The sequence below is a fragment of the Podarcis cretensis genome (genome assembly GCF_951804945.1).
Source record: "Podarcis cretensis genome assembly, chromosome: 3".
Classification (NCBI taxonomy): Eukaryota; Metazoa; Chordata; class Lepidosauria; order Squamata; family Lacertidae; genus Podarcis; species Podarcis cretensis.
Window position 1 is genome coordinate 59,403,187 of NC_137172.1, and position 23,035 is coordinate 59,426,221.

General features: G+C 43.1%; 1 protein-coding gene across 1 annotated transcript in view; it reads right to left on the reverse strand.

Annotated features, from left to right (window-relative positions):
- Positions 1 to 10,878, reverse strand: part of UST (uronyl 2-sulfotransferase) — a 128,886-nt gene extending 118,008 nt beyond the window's left edge. The window contains exon 1 of the mRNA XM_079971555.1: positions 9,983 to 10,878. Coding sequence (XP_079827681.1) covers positions 9,983 to 10,274 — 292 coding nt within the window. The 5' untranslated portion in view covers positions 10,275 to 10,878. The remainder of the gene's footprint in view (positions 1 to 9,982) is intronic.
- Positions 10,879 to 23,035: the final 12,157 nt, after the last annotated feature.

A 23,035-nucleotide genomic window follows, 5' to 3' on the forward strand; every position in this document is an offset into this window, starting at 1 on the left:
GTGCCCCTAAAGGACCAGGTGCGCAGCCTGGGAGTCATTTTGGACTCACAGCTGTCCATGGAGGCGCAGGTTAACTCTGTGTCCAGGGCAGCTGTCTACCAGCTCCACCTGGTACGCAGGCTAAGACCCTACCTTCCCGCGGACTGTCTCGCCAGAGTGGTGCATGCTCTGGTTATCTCACGCTTGGACTACTGCAACGCGCTCTACGTGGGGCTACCTTTGAAGGTGACCCGGAAACTGCAATTAATCCAGAATGCGGCAGCTAGACTGGTGACTGGGAGTGGCCGCCGGGACCACATAACACCGGTTCTGAGAGATCTGCACTGGCTCCCAGTACGTTTCCGAGCACGATTCAAAGTGTTGGTGCTCACCTTTAAAGCCCTAAACGGCCTCGGTCCTGTATACCTGAAGGAGCATCTCCACCCCCATCGTTCAGCCCGGACACTGAGATCCAGCGCCGAGGGCCTTCTGGCGGTTCCCTCATTGCGAGAAGTGAGGCTACAGGGAACCAGGCAGAGGGCCTTCTCGGTAGTGGCGCCCGACCTGTGGAACGCCCTCCCATCAGATGTCAAAGAGATAAAGAATTACCTGACATTCAGAAGACATCTTAAGGCAGCCCTGTTCAGGGAAGTTTTTAATATGTAATGCTGTATTGTTTTTAACACTGATTGGGAGCCGCCCAGAGTGGCTGGGGAAACTCAGCCAGATGGGCGGGGTATAAATAATAAATTTAAAAAAAAAAAAACAAGCAAATGAAAAGATGTAATATGGGATGAGTATTTTTTTTTCATTTTTTTCACTTTTTCAGTTTTTTCTCCTCCTTTTTCTGTTGTTTTTCTCTGTGTTTTATTGTATGTATGTATTTTTGAAACTTTGAATAAATATTTTTTTTTTTTAAAAAAAGAGAATAGGGTCCAATATGTGGGTCAACTTCACAAGCTGAATCAGAGTCAGAAACTGTCTTTCTGGAGAATATCTGACGTTGTAGGTGTGGTAAAGATTAGAAAGAAGGCATATGGAGTAAGGAGCATCAGTTCTGCAGAAGTAAAACCGCTGGTGACCTTTAAAAAACATTTAATATCTGAAGTCAATGAAGGAAAGCAAAACTGGAAAAACAGAGCAGACCCTAATTAAAATTAAAAACCAGAAACAAGATTTATGTTAGGGGGCAGGCTTTATGTTGGGAGGGCAGAAAGACTGTACCTTTCATTTTCAGTTAAAACAATAACCCCTGTACAACACTCAAGAGGGAAGAGAAATGTATTCCAATCATTCTGATCAATCAGCCAGGAATAACACAGGGAAACCCACCCATATATTTGGCATAGCATGCTATTCTACCATTAAGTAAATTCAACAGGACATTAATACTGCAAGCCTTGCATTCTAAGGCACATGTTCTGCCAACTTGAGATCTGTGCCAGGACAGGAACACCTAATAACTTATCTAAACATACTTCATTTCCATTCAGGCTAAACTCAAATCAATCAGTCCTAACACTTTTCATTTTACATGGAATTTTAAGATAGATGATACATTTCTGGATTATCTTGTGCAAATAGAAACATGCCAAGATTCATCCCAAATTCATAGTATAAACCACAGGCAGCCAAAACTTTAATCAAGATTACAATTCTCTCAGGGATTTCAATATGAAAATAATTTTTAAAATAAACTACTATCTTTTCTGGTGCTTATGTTTGGTTTTTTTGCTGTTTAAATCACTAAACTACTATATTTTTTAAAGTACTACAAGGGGAACCCACAAATTTATTACTGAGCAGGCACCAAAATATCCAAATGGTTTTGTGTCTTATACTTTTGAGATGGTTTGATCTTAGTCATCTTTAATAATTAGTTTTATGGAGGCTATGATTTTGTATTTTACACTCTTCATTTTGTTTTTCTTGGCTGGTTGACCACAAAAAACATCTGAATGACTGACAACTAAGGCAATATCTATTAAAATGTGAAAACTTAGAGAATGAACTGGTCTCTATCTGTCATGTACATTGTCCCTAAAGCATCTGAGCAAAATACTGAATAGTAAATTTACATTTGCACAGAACTGAACCTTTTCCAAAATTCATTGGATGAATTGAAAAACTGGAAAGTGATGAGCATTATTAGGGTAAACTAAACCCATTATCTGCTGCCCCCAGTCCATTATATATGTAAACACCATCACAGCAAAACATGGCAGTGAGCAGTGTGCATGTGGTAGTATTCTAAGTTGCCCTGGACATTTTCCTGTAGAACAGCTTTAAAGTATTTTGAATAAATAAAATTTTAAAATGTGAATCACTTTGAAAATTCAGGATTCATTCAATAACTATGGTTTCCCACTAATTCATAAACCAGTAAGTCCTCTGACACCCAAACTCTGTAAACTGATTTGTTTGAACTATGATTTGAGGAAAAAGAAGGAAACAACAGTGACAGACCTTGGCTTGTTATCTCCTCCTCTCCTGTGATGAGATGAGTGGAGTGAAAAAGCATGCAAGCAAAAGGCTTATATATGTAGGCTCATTTATATACTTGGAAACCATCATTTCCCAGTATGTCTGAACCAGGCCCATAGCACCATACAGAATAAAAATAATTAGGCATGAGCAGTGAGGAAGCGAAGTTTGGTGTCTACACCAAATTGTTCAGGGAGGTAAAAACAAAAATGGATTATGAAAAGTTCCAAAATGATATTTCTAAATTGGGTGAATGGTTAGTAAAGTAGCCAGTGTAATTCAGTGTAAGTAAGTGTAAAGTGATGCACATTGGGACAAAAATCATAATGCTACTTATATACTAATGAGGTCTGAAGTGGCAGTGACTGTACAGAAATCTTGGGGTCATAGTGGATACGGATATATCAATGAAGATGTCCCAGTGTGCGACAACTATGAAAAAGGGAAATTCCATGTTAGCACTCATTAAGAAAGGGATTTAAATGAAAGCTGCCAATATAATGCCATTCTGTATAATGTCATATGGTGCGACCACACTTAGATACTGTGTACAGTTCTAGTCGCCTCACCTCATTAAAGGATACTGTATGTTCCAAAAAGAGCACCCAAAACAACCAAGAGGCTGAAGAAAACCCCCATGGGTAAAAGCTGGAGCTTTCTAGTTTAGCAAAATGACAAATAATGCAGTACAGTGGTACCTCGGGTTGCACACGCTTCAGGTTACAGACGCTTAAGGTTACAAACTCCGCTAACCCAGAAATAGTACCTCGGGTTAAGAACTTTGCTTCAGGATGAGAACAGAAATTGTGCTCTGGCGGCGCGGTGGCAGCGGGAGGCCCCATTAGCTAAAGTGGTGCTTCAGGTTAAAAACAGACCTCCGGAACGAATTAAGTACTTAACCCGAGGTACCACTGTATACAATACAGACAATACAGACCCAAAAATGAACGACAGACGAGAGAAAGCACGTATTCATGTAACACATGGCTAAAACTATGGCATCTGCTCCCACAGGATGGAAGGGTGGCCACCAACTTGGATAACTTTAAAAGAAGATTTGACAAATCCATGGAGCATAAAGCAATCAATATCTACTCCTCTTTGAATGCAGCATGCCTCTGTATACCATTTGCTGGGAATCACTAGTGGGAAATGACTGTTGCATTTATATTCTGCTTGTGGGATTCCCATAAGCATCTGGAACAGGATGCGACACAAGATGAGCTTTTTGGTCTGATCCAGCAGGACTCTTATGTTCAAAGTATTATTTATATAATGATGTTGCCTGGTAACATTTGGCACTACTTCCCAAGCTGCTTTAAATTTAAATCTTCTATAGCTATTCCATTTCCCCCCTTATGTTCCATAGGTTTTTAAAAGAAATATAAACAATTGTGTGAGCCTGATAACCCACCAGGGCACCTCTTCTACACTCCAGCCCATGCAATAGATAACGGTGGGGGTGGGGGTGGGGGCAGTAGGTGACAAGAGCAAGCAGCCAGACAAAGGAAGTGATAGGAAAGCAAAAACCTGAGTAAAATGGGAAAAATAGTGAAACGGTTACAGGAGAAATAAAAGGTACAGCAGGAGAGGAATGTAGCTAACACAAACTCACTGCCCAAGGTGGCAGAGAAAATCATGCCATATAAATGTAAAGGTGTCTGGAGTGCCACGCTGTTTATAAGGTAATTACATCTCTTCTTGCTTAAACAGGCACAGTCGAGCAAAATACAACCAAAATAACTTTACATATAAAAATTCTAATGTCACCGGGAGGAGCATAAAAAGGCATACACCGGAGAAAGCAGTTTTGGTGTACTGCAGGTTGGATGCACATCTTTACTACTCCGTACTTAGAGAAATAGAAGTGCCAAGAAAACTAAAGAGCTTCCTACACATTATATGACAACAGTACCACAACACATTAAAAAAGAAAAGCCATTTGGGGAAGGGAGAATTTAGATCAGAGAAATGACTCTTTTCAGACCCAATGCTTTTTCTGGCCAATTCCATCAGCAGTCATAAGTGATTTCAAATGTGTGGTTTGTACACTTGGGAGGGGGGATGTCAAGCAGTGAAACAGAAGGCAGGCACATAAAGAGCTAGGCATTCCCTCCCTCCCCAAACACTTCTTTAGTCTAAAATCTACAGTCACTATCTGCTTCCGAACAGATGTTTCTATTGCGTAATTACTTCCTGCAGATTATGTGTGCACAACTACTCACTTACAGTATCTTTTGGCATGCAAATATATGTGGACTAAGTGGGGTGCATTCTTAAGGCTGATTGAACTGGAAGCCTATAGGCAGAGTTTGTTTCAATTTAATTGTACAGCGCAAGTGGTTTTAGTCACTTTTATATATATCTGACAACTCCAATAAATAATGCTTTGAAATGTAACCCTAGAATTCCCCCAGATATACAGAGAAATTAATCAACCCGAAAAGAGGTTCAGCACAGAAAAAGCAGAAAACGACAACATGCTTTGGGCAGTGAAAAATTGCTGCAGCTCTTCTCACCCTAGATATCTTTCTGAAGGGGTTGTAAACTTATTTCTCAATGACTCCTTGATTGGAGCAACTGATTGTAATGTATTACTCACATTTAAAGCTGGAGTTTTAAAGCCTCTAGCTTCCTAGTGTCTTAATTTTTCTTCTCTAGCAACCGTACAGGATAAAAATGCATCTACAAAAAGTGAAGGGAAGAGATTTCCTTACAGGTATAACTAACTTCAACCATCAGTTTCCACACAATGAATTTCCATGAAGAAGAAGAAGTCCAATAAGGATCAAGATGCAGTGGTACCTCTGGTTAAGAACTTAATTATTTCTGGAGGTCCATTCTTAACCTGAAACTGTTCTTAACCTGAGGTAGCTAATGGGGCCTCCTGCTGCTGCTGTGCCGCTGCCGTGCGATTTCTGTTCTCATCCTGAAGCAAAGTTCTTAACCTGAGGTACTATTTCTGGGTTAGCGGAGTCTGTAACCTGAAGCGTCTGTAACCCGAGGTACCACTGTGGTTAAAAACAAACAAACATAAGACACTGTTCTTACACTGTGCAACTAACAGAAAATCAGTCCTTGTAGTTTTCAGATCATCTATGTGCTAAAGCCTGCTTTCGAGAGTACTGTGGACGTTTAATATGTCTCTCTTTTAAGTAACACATAAGTGAGGGACAAACCCTTACCTTCAGGCAAGAATATGAAATCCTGTAGGAGACTGGGGGCAAGAATGCACTTTTTCTCCTGTATCTGTGATTTGAATATGCATATTTTTTATTCAGCAAACTCTTACTGCTCTATTTAAGGCAGGTGAAAGGACCTATAGTAACAGACTGAATCAAAGTTTTTTTTTCTTTACCAAAATAATAGTACAGAGAAATCTATAGAGGACTGATGCATACTACACGTATGACCTCAGATGAACAATACACATCTCTGCAAACTCAGGAAGGCAGTGAGAGAACAAAAATGTACATACCATCCCAAAAAACAGACACTTCACATAGGGTTTCATAGATATAGGAATCATGTGATTTATACAAGGAGCAAAGAGTAAAGCACCAAATGCTGGTATGTATGAACCAGTGTGCATGTACGTGATGCACATCTTGTTGGGCCTTAAATAATTATGGCCTCATGGCCCTCCATAGAGGTCACTTGTAGGAAGCTGGAAACAAGCAGCCCCTTTCAGATTGAGATTTAATAATTTTCATAGCAAGGACAATTTGGGCCTGGCAGCCAATGAGGCGCTCTCTCTGCAGAAGCAAAGTGAAGATTTTGCAGGGAATAAGATGTATATGTTGCAGCCTCTCTCTTCCAACCTTCAGCATTCATGGACATGTACACACCTCACAAAAGACACAGCCTGCTCTGCTGTTTGCCTTTCATTACTCCTGTGAGGTTTCCCCACTGGTTACCAGAATTAAATTTCTGACCACATCCAGCAACCAATTTATGGCCTAAATTAGCTAGGCTCAATTCAAATTTAAGTTTGTTTGTTAGTGTTTATAACTTGCATCCTAAGCTCCAACTGTCTGCATGTCAGCTAAAAATGGAGGGGGGGAGAGACATACTTAACTAGATGACACTCAGGTTCCCTTCCAACTCTACAATTCTATAAATTTGAATTTCTACAGCTTGCATCACTGATATATTGTTTTCACCTGTGCAACAAAATGTTATGCTTCTACTATGCAGCTTTTAAAATAGTTTTGGAACCAACATGTTTCAGACTGACATTACACAATACATCTTATTTCAATGCCAATTCCCATTTCCTGATTTTAACTGATCACCATTCTATTTTCTTGCTTCTTATTACCAATTAGCACAGTATGTTGCCATTTCATTGCACAAAACCAGAAGAAAACCCAAAGCACATTTTTACTTCCAAGTATTTCATAATCCCTTCTTCCCCCCCTGCCCTGCTCCCAACTCTTTTGCTTGCAGTCTTCAAGCCAGAAGTCTGGATTGCACTGTTTTGATTGGGTATCACTTATTTCTGTTTCAGGAAACTAGAAGTTCAGTCCCTGCAACCCCCTGTGGTTTTCCCAGCCACATACTTTAGAGAGATTCACATTCCTTCAATAAAGTCTTCAGTGTTAAATGCATTCAGGAGGCACAGTGATTTGGAAACTACCAAAAGTCACAATTCGGGGCAACAAATAAAGAGAAGCTTTAATCATTTTAATTGGTGTTCACCTAGATTGTCATTTTTAATTACTGTTAGATCACCTTGGGAGCAGAAAGGCAATTCATAAATACTTTCAATAAAATAAAATACATGTTATTTCCATTGCTGAAGGAGGGGAGGGACAGAGCTTATTGAAAAAATGTCTTAGCAGAAAAACTATTACAGGCACAAAGATGTGATAACTGGTCCTGACAATGCATCCACCAAATCCGAAACAACCCTATTGAGAATAAAGTAATTCAGAAATAGGTACTACAACATGGGCACATACAAAACAACTATCAGTAAATGGAGCTGAAAGTGAAACAGAGGCTACTGGAATTCGAAATGAAGATAGAAGATAGTGGGGTGTGTTATATATACTGTGAAGACACAATGGTGTCTATATTAACTCAGAGCAATCCTACCTCCCAGCCATAGTTAATTAACAGAATAGCAGAGCCACAATAGCAACTGTAGCCCTGCCACTTGTGCGGGTCAAGGCAGAAAGTAGGGGGAGGGCAGTAAAATTGCCTCCAAAATTTGCTGCACCAACATTGGGCTGGAACAGCAGAGAAGCCTGGATCACTCTCCACACCCTTGCAAATAACAGGATTGGATTATTTTCCAGCAGACCCTTGGCCAGCCCAGCTCACCCCCCTTCTGCTCCCTGAAACAACCCATTTTGAGGATTTACACTGGCTACCACCAATGACAATACCACCACTGGTAGGTTCCACCTATGCTTTCAGTGGACACACCACCTTCCCCCCACCCTCAGAAACTGCAACCACATTCCAACTTCCTCCAGCAGAGCAGTTTGAGGGTTAGGATTGTGCTACCCATTAAATGCAGGGTGGTAGACACAAGATTTGCAAGGAAGCCCAACAACAAAATGCAAGAGAAAGCATGGCAAAGAGAAAGGAAGTGAGCAGTTGAAAGCTGGGCATGTAAGGTTTTGAAGGACTATTTAAAATGCAGAGATTTTCTAAAATAAATTTCAGAAAGAAAGAACCATATAAACTGTGATGTGTCTGCATCTTCTCAATGCACGTGCCAGTGATACAGTTAAAAAGCACCAGTGTGGTGTTAGCAGTTAGAATGCTGAACTAGAACTCGGAAGACCAGAGATCAAATCCCCACTTGGCCATGAAGCTAGGTGGGTGAGCTTGGGCCCATCTCTCACAAGTAGCCTGCCTCACAGGGTTTTGGTGACGGTAAAATGGAGAATAGGGGAAACCATGTATGACCCATTAAAGAAAATGTGGGAAACAAATGTAATAAGTTAAGTAGCATACAGAAGGCTTGTTTACACATAAGTAAAATCCCAGGAAGCTGCTATGTGCAAAATATTCCTTAATAAATATATGAGAGCTCATGTTGGAGAAGAAATGAAGCAGCAATGTAGCTGCTGTCCTGCTATAGCCAGTTCAGCCCAATTTTAATATGTTGTGCTCACCACCTTTCACTGTGCTCTTGTAAAATTCTTTTTTAATATTCATTGTAGCCAACTTAATCCAGCAATACTGTCATTTGAATTGCCAGCAGTCTCTTAATTTTAACTGTCAGTCCACAGCTCACATTTATTTTACCACTGGGACTGGCTGTGAACCACAATGATTTATTTTGTGGTCAGGCCAAGGGTGACCTTAAGGACACCCTCCTCCTCCTCCTTTCTCCAACACACATGCAGGCAGCTCCTCCAACACTCAAATAGAAAGTCCCCACATGGAAGATAAGAAGAATGCAAATGAACAAGCATGCCAGCTGCTCCTGCTAAAGAAATGGGTTCATTTAGGCTAGGGGGCGGGGAGGAAATCACCAATGACAATTTTCAAGCATTTAAAAGACTATAGGGGGGCAGATGGGGAGAACTTTTATACCGAATGCTGGAGGAAGTATTTTGTTCTAGAAGAGCAGTTTGTCAGTAGAACATGCCTAAGGAGACAATGGAACTTGCTGCCTTGAATTAAAAGGCTAGGCAGGCATCTGCAGTGAATGTCTGGAGTATATCTTACTCTTACCTCAGGACTTGCATGCTGGACTGAACCAGAGCTGTGGAACCGGTGCAGGCGCTGTTGGACTAAAACTCCCACCCACCCACCCCCTTGTCTGACTGCTGGCCATGTTATGAGGGCTGCAGTCCGACAGCTGGAGGGCCACAGGTTCCTCATCCCAGGACTTGACACTGCCAGACTACCGGTATATAACTGCAAAGCAAGTGACCTTTCAATGCCTTTATCAAAAGCATCGTTTTCTGTACTATTAGCAGCAGCAGCTATAATAAAAGGGACCTCCACTTTCTCCTTCATATGGTCTAATGGAATACGAGAGGGACGAAGGGGCATGCAACCGAAATACTCCAAGCCACTCTTCCCAGCTGCAAAAGTTTCCAAACATTTCGATTCAAATGCGACCATTTACCAACGCAACCGACCGCTGTAGGCGCATAGCTACTCGGTAAGGCGGCAACGCTTCCCTAGTGAGGAAAAACATGCCACTTGCTCGTCTGTGTGTTGGGAACAAACGCCCCTCCAACCCTTACTAGTAGAACTTAGACCCTTTCACTAGGCAGAATGGTAAAGACGCCAATTAAGAAGTTGGTTGGATGTCTCCTGACAGCGGGCAGCACTACCAACTTTAGAGAACTATAGCACACACACCGTCCAGGAAGGGTGGGGAGAAGCCAGACCCCTTAACGAAGACGGCTCGCTTCACAACTCGCCACACAAGCCCACGAGGCGCTACCGGTTTGCTCTTCACCCCCAACCCCAACCCCCTTTACCCGGAGTCCTCCTCCTTCCTGGGGCAGCAGCAGCCCCCCTCCCTCCCCTGCGCCCTCCTTACCCAGATAGTGCCTCAGGTCCAGCAGAAAGCGAGGGGCGCCCCCGTTGAGCTGGTAGAAGAGGGAGCCCAGGCAGAAGAGCAGCAAGGCGGCCATGCAGAAGCCGTAGTCGCGCAGGGAGAGGAAGGGCAGCAGCGAGAGGGGCCTCCGCCGCCGCCAGCCCGCTCCCTGCCCGGGAGCCCCCGCGGCGGGCGGCGGGGCCACATGAGGACGGGGCTCCGGGAAACCCGCGCTGTAGCGCGGCGGCGGCGGCAGAGGCAGAGGCAGCGGCGGCGCGAGCAGCAGCTTCTTCATCGTCGTCGTCGGCGCCCCCGTCGCTTCCTTCGCCGCCGCCTCCTGCTCAGACAGCCCGCCGGGCAGAGCGCATCCTCCATCCGCCTGCTCCGCTCCGACTGCCCGGCGTGAAGGTGGGGGAAAGTTCGCCGGAGGCTCAGGCGGCTTCCCTCCTGCCCATTGCCGGCTTCGCCTGGGTGCCGGACGCCCCTAGGAGCGGCTGGAGGAGGCGGAGGCGGCAACCACCATCCCCCTCAGAGGCTCCTTGGCGGGGCTTCCTCTTCTCCGCTTCTTCTTCTTCTTCTTCTCCTTCTCCTCCTCCGCTGCTTCGCTCCCTTTCTCTTCGCTCCAGTGTCAGGTTACAGTTCATGCACGACGGGCCGGTGCCTGCAACTCCCTGCGAAAAAGTTGTTTGCGTCTCTCAGCCTCAGCCCCGCCGCCACCTTCCTCGCCTTCTCCTCAGCCCGCCCACCTCCCTCTCTCCCTCTCTTGTTCCCGAGAGGCGGCCTTTATTCGCCGCACCAGCGACCCCTAGAGGCGGCCTTCTGGCGCCGACAGCCCGGCGGGGCCGGAAACAAGCGCATGTACAGAGTGCAGAGCTCGAACTCCTTCTCCCCGAGTGAACCTCCCTACTTGTCGCTATATCACGTTTGTAGCTCTCCTTCCTAGTGCCCTTAACTTAGCACTGCCTGCAAAGCCCCTAAAGGCAAAACAAGGATTTGAAACTGGACTGTACCCAAACGCTATTAATCCATGCGAAAACTTTGCTGCACTTCACATTGGGAACTTTCACACATGACACTAATAGTGTGAGTGTCATGGGGGGTGCCTTATAGTGTAGGTTTATAGCAATGTAGGCCAGGCAGGCAGCATATGTTGGAGGAACTTCAATCATCACAGTATCTGCATAACTATAAAAAAAGCAAATGTTCAGGTTTTTATACAGCTGCTTTGTGCCACGTGCCATGGTACAGATTTCAGGGTTCGGAACTGGAAAAGAATCCATTTTACAGCCTTTAAGTGAGATAGGCAAGTTATATCTCTATAGAGCCAATGTGTAAGTAGAGTGTTGAACTGGGGCCTCAGAGACCCAGGGTTCAAATCCCCATTGACTTAGGAAGGTCACTCTCACCCTAACCCTCACGGTCCCTACCTGCTGCTACCCCTTAAAAAGTGGTTCATGGGTGTTGGGAGACCAACAACAGCACAGGATATCGTTCACGGAGGGTTGCAGAATATCGGGAAGATTTCCATAACTGAGTGCCATCCAAACAACAGTGCTTTCTGCTAGCTCAAATCCACCACTGTATTCAATCCAAGGTGAAAACCTTTACTTAATTTTTCTGCAAATACCGCCACTGCTAATGCCATAGGAGCAGGTCATGGCAGCTTTTTCTGGACAGTTGCTATTTGGTTACTATGGTGATATCCAACCAAGTCATACACATAGTAAACCCACTGAAATTAATGAACTTACTCATGTCTGATTATTTAAATGGGTCTATTCTAATTAGCACTGGATAGCAGGCTATATTTGCATTCATTCTTGTACATATAACCTTGACTGCAGGTAATTGCCTTGACAAATGCCGGTGTGAATCTGAATGTTCTTAAGTTGCAAATACAATTCTGTTCAAAACAATTTTGTATAAAACTGTGGAACTTATATAGGAGTGGGGTGGTTTAAAAAAAAACAACAACTTGTTTTTATTTTTGATTAATGTTTTGAATGCTCCCTTTCATTTTAAATCTGCCACTCTCATGCTTCAAGCTATTTTTTCAGACATTTAATACTAAAACAATAAGGGAAACTGTAGTTATCATTTTTGTTAACTCCTATTCCTGAGATATCAAAGCAAACACTTGAATCCTCTTTTCCAGTAGAAGATGATAAACATCTGGAAGAAAATTTATAGGAAATTGCCCATTAGACTCTGGCAGCAACACTGAAATTATGCAGGAACTCTAAAACAAAACAAGAACTTAAACAGAATGAAACGAAAAGATGAAATGCAATTGGCATAAAGAATAAAGCTTATTTATAGTAAAATATCTGACAAACACTTTGAAGTGGTAGAATACGATCATTTCGTTTACCTACCTATAATGCTCTGTTAATTTTGTTCTTAATCGACATCCAAGCTCTCATTCTGGCCTGTTTTATTTTTGTACAACCTTTGTCTAGAGTCAAATATTTGGAGCAAAAATTACTACTTGCCTTAATCATTAGCAGATGCTTGACTTGAACACTTTAACCGTAGAACTTAAATTCCAAATCATCCTGTAATAAAGGAGGGGCAGCATAATGCGGCTTTTCTTTTCCTTTTCTGAAAACCTCTATCATACTGATACAAGTTTCTAATTAAGGTACAGTGGTACCTCGGGTTACAAATGCTTCAGGTTACAAACTCTTCGGGTTACAAACTCCGCTAACCCGCAAGTAGTTACCTTGGGTTGCGAACTTTGCCCCAGGATGAGAATGGAAATCAAGCGCTGGCAGCATGATATTGGATTTGAGCCTTTAGCACCTAGCCTTTGGAACTCCCTCCCATTACATACCAGGCAGGCACTGTCTCTATTGTGTATTTAGCATCTGTTGAAAACTTTCCCCTTTCAACAAGCCTTGTAAGTGGAGGTTTTTTTTATCTCAGACAGTATCATTTGGGTTAGAAATTACTTCTCATAGAATCATAAAGTTGTAGAGTTACTTCTCATAGAATCATAAAGTTGCAGAGTTATAAGGGATCCCGGGGGTCATCTAGTCCAACCCCACTGCAATGCATAAATCTGAGCATACGGTCCTTCATCCAGTCTGAAACCATACCAGACCCTGCTTAGCTTTGCAAATGTGCTAGCAGTTTTATTGCTGCACCACTATAAATGTTTTGGTATATGTAATTGTTTTAGATACATTTTATTGTACTGTGCAATTGCTTCATAAGAAGCGTTTCATAAATTAATTAAGTAAATGAATAAAAACACAGCAGGCTACGGGCAGTCTTCACATCAGAAGTGCAATGAACCACTCTGAGTCACAAGCCCAATTTAACCACGTGAACAATAAGATATTATTAAGGAAAATACATCTGAAAATAGGCAATAAACTATGACCACTACACTGTTCCACCTCTGAATGCCTGCAGATGAAAATAGCTAAAGCAGGATATAAAAATGTATTGGAGTGATTTTATTTTTGAGAATGTTGCTCATCATTTTTATCTGTGTACAGCCCAGCCACCTCTTGGTGAGGCCTTAATCAACACACTGTCTACATGATCCCTTCTAGACTACAGCTTTCGTTATCCCTAACCATTGACCGTGCTATCTAGGGCTCAAAATCAAGGTTATACAGCCTCTATCCACCATCATTTGAAAATAAAGCCATATGACCAATTTATAGCTTTCCAGTTAATGAGCTTTAACAGCTGTTTATCTAGTAGTCGTTCATAACGTAATACCAACTTGTAAATTAACATACCCTTGGGATCAGTCAGATCCACGCTGTGGTGTCAGTTCTTTTGGGAAACCTGTTTATCTTTCATATTAAAAACAACAACAACTTCCAAATCCCTGGGATATGTTCATTATTGGAGATGACTGCAGATCTCTACGATAATTCTCAATTCTTTTTCAAATACGGGCCTTTTACCTGACAGTGAGACATAACTTTGTCCTCTCAATTTCTGTATGATATGTAGGCTTTTAACAGCATAACCCTATACATGACTCCTCAAAAGTAAGTCCAGGTAAGTGAGTATAGAATTTCAGCCTATGCACACTTACTCAGTAGTCCCTTCTTCAGCAGGACTTGTGTCTGAGTAGACGTGCATGGGAATATGCTTTGTAGGACAGTTTCTATCTATTTGAGCAGCTGAGGGGGCACTTTGCAGCACATTTTGCAACCACAATGGCTGAGCTTTACTAGGACATTTAATTTTCACCTGAAACCTCTGAAAAAAATAATTTTTTATTTCTGTTGACTATCATGTGAGGTTTGCTACTCATTTAATTATTATATTGCACCATTACAGAGGCTGATTTTAGCTGTGGAAATTGAAGTGAGAAACTGTACTTTATGCTGACATTTTAATCGGGAAGACATACTACTCTTTTGGACAGTTCTGATTTGTAAAATCCATGATTACATCATTTGCAGAGCCTGACATCTGGGGATAATTGGCTAATTTATTACACATTTCTGGGTCATTGGTTTTTCTGTGGAAGGAGGAAATTAGAATGAAACTAGCATCTATTACTTTCTTCCAATCAATCATTTTGGCTGTCATAAACGTACCATTTTATATTCATTTTCTGCTCCACATTTTCTATTAAAGGAGGGGGGCAATGAAATCTTTATTATACAGATAAAACTGCCTCAGGCCTTAGAATTTGGCTCAGGTGGTTTATTCACAAATGCAAATTTCATTCTGGTGCATTTGCAGGAATACTTCTGGCCAACAAAATTTGATTGACAAATGGCTGGTAATTTCATCTTCTATTCCTCTCAATTCCTGTGACACCATAATAGCATCTAAAACTCTCGTTTTGTTTTTAAATTGTTCCAAATTAATAGCTAGTTGATCTGGGCCTACAAGTTTCCATCCAGAGCCTCCTTTTCCAGTATTGTAAATGATAATGCCTTGATAATGGCAGCATGCACATGATAGGGGGTGAAGAGACAATGAGTGTGATCCAGCAAGAGGAAAGCATTGCAAACAAACCAAATCCCATTTATTGCAAGACAGATGGTTTCCAGCATTTAAGTAAATTGAAGCCTATGTGTGTTTACTCAAAAACAAGTCCTGGTGTGTTCAATGGGTTTTACTCTCAGGTAAGTGTGCCTTAGAATAAAGGTTAGAGTGCAATCCTAGCCCCCCCCCCCCTCTTATGAAGGGAGAGTTAGGATGGTGTGTAGATGTCTCTTCTTTGCTGGGGTTCTTTCATGATCAGGGCCTAGCTGTGCCTTGGAATGAGGAGTAGGAAGTTGGTGGTTTTACTGTTGGCAGCAGCAAGCAGAAAGCCCTGAAACAGGTGGGGCTCGTGATTTTGGATTAACTGGGCCCAAAGGTATGCTGTTCTCCAAGGGTCCAATTCTCGGGTCCCTCAGCTATGCCAGGCTAGAGCTGGCATAGCAAAGTGGCCGAACTGCTCCCTCACCTTCTGTTCCAGCCAGTGAAAGACAGGAGGGCTTGGAGCAGAGCCCTGAATCCACCACTTTGCTCCTCCCCAGCTCCTGTTAGGATTGCTCTGCCTATGTCCTATAGAATCAAAATGCTCAAAACTTTAAATAAGTTTTAATTTCACTCTTTAGGAGTGGTAAGTAGTTCACTCCATGACCCCTCCTGCAGAAAACTGTTATTTCTTGACAGATGTATTAGGCGCACATTACAAAGTTGGTAGGACTAAGCTACCAGTAAAACGCAAGGTACGCTTGTTTTTATCATTCATTTATAACAAAGAGTCAGGATTTGCCCACAGTTCTTCTTAATCGTCCACCTAATATTAGAGAATATGCTCCTGGATTTATGTGTTCCAGTTCAGCAGAGCTTGGAGAAGTTCCAGTCCAGGTTTTAATGGAAGCTCAAGAGAGCCGGCCCAACCCCAGAGAACTGCCCTTCTCCGTTCTTCTCGCACCCGGGTTTAGGAGATGCTGGGATGTTGCTCTCAGGTGCCTCCCATTACGCCTAAAATGCTGCGGGGCCGCTGAGAGCCCTTCTGCCTTTGACCTGGAAAGTGGAAGTAGTCCTTCATGAGAGAGGAAGGGAAGGGAAAGGAGGCAGAGAGACCCTAGAGCTGCAGCTTGGAAGCCGCCTGTGAGGACTGGTGGTGAAGCACTGGAGTTGGGATGGAAGCTGCTGCTCGGCACCTGGGGAGCCAAGGTGAGTCTGGCGTTGCTCGTACACAAACTGGTTCTGTCTGGGCCTGCTTTCGGACTGGCAGAAGGTTAAAAGTTTAGCTTCTTACGGTTTAGAACCCGTCCTACTCGGCCCCTCTTTCGGTGCCAGTGAGCCTCTCTGTTCCTGCCTTGCATCCCTGAGAGCCGCTGGAACCCCCGAGTGAGTAGGGAGGTTGCTCATCCCGCAGTGTCTGCAGCGCTTGCCTCCAATCCTCGTTGGCACAACACAGGGCCCTTCCTCCGCTCCCCCCAACCTTCCTCTTTGGCTGGTGTAACTGTGAATATGGCATGGGCTGTGCTTCTCTGTCAGGTCCTGTTGCTGCTGACCAGGGGGCTTGGCTTCTAAAACTATGTGTTGATTTTAATAGTGCGGATAACAAGTTCTTATTGCTTCAGTATGATTTCTTACTCTAAGCTCTTTAGGAGGATCTAGGATCCTGAAAAGTAGCACAAAAGCTATTTGAATAAATGAGCTAGAACTTTCCGGAAAGTCTGTGCTAGCCTGCTATGGCCACTGTTACTTGTATTCCTGGAGAGGGTTTGGGCTACTGGCTCCCATTTTCCTGAGGAAGTATATACCAAAGGTTGTCTTATCAATTCTCCTCATCATGGCTATGTTTCCATTACTTTCATTGTAACCTTACTCCTTTTTTTCTGGATACCTTTGTGTAGATTTGGGTAACCTTTGACCACATAGTGGCCCCTAGGGCTTTTTCCCCCAGCCAGTTCTGACACCTCTCAGGTGGGTGCCATTGCCACTCTTAAAGAGAACAAGGGAGGCATTTGTGGTGAGTTCCGGCACTTTTTTTAAAATAAAAAATAACACTTATCGTGTGGTGACTTTAACCATGTAGAGAAGCAACCCACTACAGCTAATGCCATAGGGTCAAGTGGTTTCTGCAACACTGCCACACCTGATGAAAATCTGGGGAAATGAGAGGGTTGGACAAAGGAGCTTGGTAAAAATAGGTTACTACTCGACTAGGGCTGAACAAAGCAATATCCTAACCCATTCCAAGCTGTCATACAGTAAGTTTTTAAGAAGCTGCCACATAGTGATCTGACAATCAAACCTGCTTTCTGAATGTTAGCTTCTTCACACAATGAGCACAAGTGCAAAAAAGTGTGAAAGAGTGTGCACATTTTTATTCATATAGCTTAAGTATTCTGTACACAAACACTGATTGTATGTTTGTTGAATATTGCCTGTGAATAACTGTGTGCTGGTACACAGCTCAACTATTTGTGTACACAGATTGTACACTTGTTGAATGAATGTAAAGTCTGAATAGGGAAAACCTGCCTATTTTCCACGTGAGATGAAATCCAGAGCAGAACCTTATTGGAAGACCTTGGACTCTTATCTGTTATCATCTGACTTACATTTATGGCAGGAACTTCGGGAGGGCGTGAAGGCCTGTGACAGTGGCCAATTTGTTACAGCCAGATTATTCAATTGCTCATAATCTTAATTCCATATTTTCAAGACCGCATTTTAAAAAAATATTATCTCACTGTTCCATACACTCAGGACAGACAGGTGGATACACCCACACACTATAGCCTGGTTCACATGCTACATTGAGCCATAGTAAAAAGTAAGCTCTGGTTTAATGTGAAGAAGCAATGTGGTAGTACATGCTGTTCAGTTGTACTTGCTTCAATCCTCTCCTACTCCAGCCTTTCCCCCAGCCGGGAGAAAACAAACAGTGCTGAGTTAGCATTGCATGCAAGCCAGTGCTCATGGCTTGCATCTCTCCAAGAAATCAGGGGTGCTGGTTTGTATGTAACACTAAATCAGCACTGTGATTTGTTTCTTCCTGACTGGAAAAAGTCAGGAGCAGGTGAGGAGCAAAGCAAGCATGAGTGAGCAGCACCCACCAGCTTGTTCATGCTAAACCATAGTTTAAAATATAGTTTAATGTGACACGTGAACTGTTCTGTCAGGTTTTAATTACCGGTAAACTACAGCCTAAAACAACAATATGTAATCATAGTTCACACAAGGCACCAAACCTAATATCTTGTTTTACAACCAATTAAACTGAAATACTGAGATTAGCCCTATTAACTCAGTCCAATGTTAATAAAGTGTCTGCCAGACTGTAAGAACCAAATTTTGGGAACTACTGGACATATCTCTTTTTAACGTTTTGTGTAACAGGATATCCAGAGACCCAGTATCAGTTCACGCATCTCAAGATCCTTTGTGTGATGGTCACATGGGGCTTCAGGTGGTTAAAAACTGTTGACCTGATAGTAGGGAAGGAATCAAGCAGTGATAAAAATAGCTCCGAACAGTGGAATAACAATTATCAGCAGACTAGAAAGGAGACGGTGAAGAAATCTGTTTGACTAGAACCCCCAAATGGTGCATGTAACAAGTTCTTTTCAGGAAGCTTCCAATTTGAATATATCCACAATCCAATGCATGAAATGAATTATGAAGAATGAGAAAACAAGAAACACATGTTTGCACTCTGTTAGCCTTGGCCAGTACAAGAAAAATAGCCACTGCCAGTACTGTGCTAAGTTCTTACAAAGAGAAATTGGACATGATAGAAACTGGAATGATCCAGAATGGAGCAATGAGAAAACTAGGCTAGGCTTTCAACAGGTCTTAACAATGAAGTTCAAATATGGACAAATAATTGACATGATTAGTATGAACAGAGTTGAGCTGCATGTTATTGGAATGTGACAAAATTGTGGTATTTCAAAAGCACTATATATATACCAGAAGTAGGAAAAGTCACTTCAGGGTATAATTAAAGAATCGTGTCTAACAAACAGTTTGTTGTTGGCATGGGGACCTTGGTGCAGAGAACAGATTTCATTGCAAGCAAAGGCTTTCCCATTCACTTCCCATTCTCTCTCTCTCTCTCTCTCTCTCTCTCTCTCTGTGTGTGTGTGTGTGTGTGTGTGTGTGGAATTGTCATTCTTTCCAGTCTCACAAAAATCTTTATACGTGGCATTGTCTTCTAAAGTTATGAAGGGATGAGAACTTGGATTGCAGTATTTTCTGTGGGATTAAGAGCTTGGCTTCATTTGCCAGCTGTATGAAACATGTGATTGGCTGAGCAACATTTTTCATATTATATCTTGTACTTCTGATTCAGTACCTGCATATGGAATAATACACATAGCATCATTTAAGAATAGTGGGCATGGATAGAAATTACAGATTCTTCTTTCAAAATACACGCAAGCAGGAACCAAGGAAGGATCAAGTTTCTATATGTATCAAACCCACCCACCCACAAGTACAAAGCCATTTATTATTATTATAAATTATTGAATTTATATACTGCCCTGTATCAGGAGGTCTCGGGGCAGTTTACAGAACATTTGATCTGATTTATTGTATTTCTGTGCAGCTTTTTATTCAAATGAATCTCAGAGCGGCTTACAAACAATAAATAATAATATAATAAAACATAATAGAGCATTACAAATACAACATAGAATCATAGAATTGTAGAGTTGGAAGTGATCGCAAGGGTCATGAATAATAATAATAATAATAATAATAATAATAATTTTATTATTTATATCCTGCCCATCTGGCTGGGTTTCCCCAGCCACTCTGGGCGGCTTCCAACAAAGATTAAAAATACATTAAAACATCAGTCATTAAAAACTTCCCTAAACAAGGCTGTTTATGAATATGAAATAATTAGGAAATCAGCTCCAGGTGAACTGCCCACATTGCTCTCAATAATCAGGAGGTCCATTCCCATTTGAGGATGTCCGAGAACCGATTGTAAGTTGTTCCCTTTGCTCGCCAAAGGGGAGGGGGCTTTCGCTTGGGATTCGAGCCAATAATTAAGTCATGGACAGTCACTTTCAGCCATTAAGTGAAGCCAATTAAATACTGCCCCGGACCAAAGGTGAGTGCTGTGGAGAACAAAGTCGTTAAAATGCTGCAGCGAGATCCTCTCATCAGGATGTAAATATTCCTGACAAGAAATATGTGCAGTCCAATATCAAAGCTTCCCCTTAAACAATACCTGTAAAGCAGCCTTAGATTTTGCAGCTGGAGTCAGTCAGGGCCCTCCCAAGCCAGGTGGGAAAAGGCCTACAAGGTAGGGAGCAGGTCTTCCAGAAATGACAGCCAACTGAGGACATGTACAAAAGGTTAAAATTGCTAAAGGTAACACAGTGTTATGAGTTTGGGAAGGGGGTAGTCTGTATGCCTGAGCTGAACCCCCTTCTAATTTCTGGATCCAGCACAGATTCAATTCCTGGAATAGCCACCTTAGCTTCCTGGTGAGGTAATGGTCCTCTAAGTATGGGCCTTTAAGGTAACAAAGGAAATGGCTCTGTGCCACACAACAAACTCTCTAATTGTTAGAAAGACAAAGGCCAGAGTTGAGAGTTCAGTTATGTGAGCTGGAAGCTGATAAGGCTGAAGGCTGGGAGACAGAGTTATGCTTGATTTCTCTTGGAATCCAAGGCTGTGGCTATGAGAGAAGCAAGACCCTCATGGGATGTTAATGCTGTGAACCCTTCCATCGTAGGCTCAGGTTGTATATATGTGTAAATAAACCATATGCTGTAAACACACCACAGTCTCTGCTGACCCTCATTCTGAGGAAACCAAACCCTGGATAAGCCTCTGGACTCTTGCACCGCTCGGAGATTGGGATGACATGCAACAATATAAAGTGGCCTGTAGTCAGTTGACCTGCTCAAGTATGTGAAACAAAATGATACAGTGGTGCCTCGCAAGACAAAAAGAATCCGTTCCGCGAGTCTCTTCGTCTTGTGGTTTTTTTGTCTTGCGAAGCAAGCCCATTAGCGGATTAGCGGATTAGCGCTATTAGCAGCTTAGCGGATCAGCTGATTAGCGGCTTAGCGGATCAGCTGATTAGCGGCTTAGCGGCTCAGCTGATAAACGGCTTAGCGGCTCAGCTGATTAGCGGCTTAGCGGCTCAGCTGATAAGCGGCTTAGCGGCTCAGCTGATAAGCGGCTTAGCGGCTCAGCTGATTAGCGACTTAGCGGCTCAGCTGATAAGCGGCTTAGCGGCTCAGCTGATAAGCGGCTTAGCGGCTCAGCTGATTAGCGGCTTAGCGGCTCAGCTGATAAGCGGCTTAGCGGCTCAGCTGATAAGCGGCTTAGTGGCTCAGCTGATAAGCGGCTTAGCGGCTCAGCTGATTAGCGACTTAGCGGCTCAGCTGATAAGCGGCTTAGCGGCTCAGCTGATAAGCGGCTTAGCGGCTCAGCTGATTAGCGGCTTAGCGGCTCAGCTGATAAGCGGCTTAGCGGCTCAGCTGATTAGCGGCTTAGCGGCTCAGCTGATAAGCGGCTTAGCGGCTCAGCTGATAAGCGGCTTAGCGGATCAGCTGTTAAGCGGCTTAGCGGCTCAGCTGATAAGCGGCTTAGTGGATCAGCTGATAAGCGGCTTAGCGGCTTAGAAAAAGGGGGGGAGGGAAAAAAACCCGCAGGAACTCGCAAGACATTTTCGACTTGCGAAGCAAGCCCATAGGAAATTCGTTTTGCGAAGCACCTCCAAAACGGAAAACCCTTTCGTCTAGCGGGTTTTCCGTCTTGCGAGGCATTCGTCTTGCGGGGCACCACTGTAGCTTGCAAAATTGCAATGAGAATGTCCAGTGCCTTGCCTGGCAACACCTATAACTTTAATTCATAAAGAAATTGGGGACAGACTTCAATAAGAATCCAGTCCAAGGGAACTAAACTTGCAGATAACTCTGTCTGGCACCGTAGTCTTCAAATTTGGGGTCCAGAAAGTTAAGTTCTGTTGCCTTGAGAGGCGTTCTTCAAGACATGATAATCTTGTTTAAATATTTTCTGTCTTTATGAACTTGAAAAGTTGGCAGTTTTTAAACCAAGGAATAGGAGGAAAGCTTGTTCCTTTGCGTAAGCTAAAAGGTGGTGTGGCTGGACTCCAGGAAAACAATTCCAGCCATTAAAGAAGCTGAAAAATGTAACAGACGCAGACTGTGCTGTGGATGCTGTTTCGTCTAAGAGGTACAGGCTACGTATTAATTGCTATTAGCTGGAGAGAACAGCCAAGGCCATCATAATAAATTCTTACTTGGAGGACACCGTATGCAGAACAAAATGGAATGTTAAATATGTTTAGAAGTTACTTCACAAGAGATCATGCTGCCTTTGGTGCTAATGGAATTTATTCTTGGCACATGCATACATAGGGCAGAAATGCATAAAAATTATAGGTTTAATTAAAGCCAGGCTTAATTGCCTCCTCTGCCTCATTAGGAGAATCGAATAACTTGTGGTGGTGTTTTGGTATCCCCAGCACAGGGGTCGATAGACTTCAGGGTTGCAGGATCTACATTGTTTTTGACTAGAACCTGGAGATCCACCAGATGGAACCTGGTGCAGAAGACAGACACATAAATAATTCTGAGCCAAGGAATCTGTTTTTAGTACTAAAACTGAATGGAGCTAACAGTCCTATACAAAAATCTGTTCCTGCCTCCTGCCCTCTTGAAGCTTTCTTTATTTCCTCACTACAATTTGTGGGTGGGGGAAGAGTCTTTTGGCTACCTTTGTTAAATGATTGAGAGTCAGAAATTCTTACCAATCTATTGTAAACAAAGCCACTTCCGGCCTGCCCAGGAGGTGGGGTTGTGGCCCCCACGAGAGCAGGGGAATCCTGGCCGCGTCGTCCACCCAGCCAGCCAATTGGGTGGCTGGGGGGCGTGGCCTGCCCTATTTAGGGCCGGCGCGGCCGGGGCTCGCCCTCTTTTGCCGGCTAGCCCCCACGTTTTCCCACCCTCCCTCCCTTTAAGTAGGTTTCTGACTTTGCTATGGACTTTGGTCTGTCGCCACAAGGGGCATTGTAGGAATTTTTCCCAATTGGCAATTTACAGCCATTTGTTTTTTCGCCTACCTCGT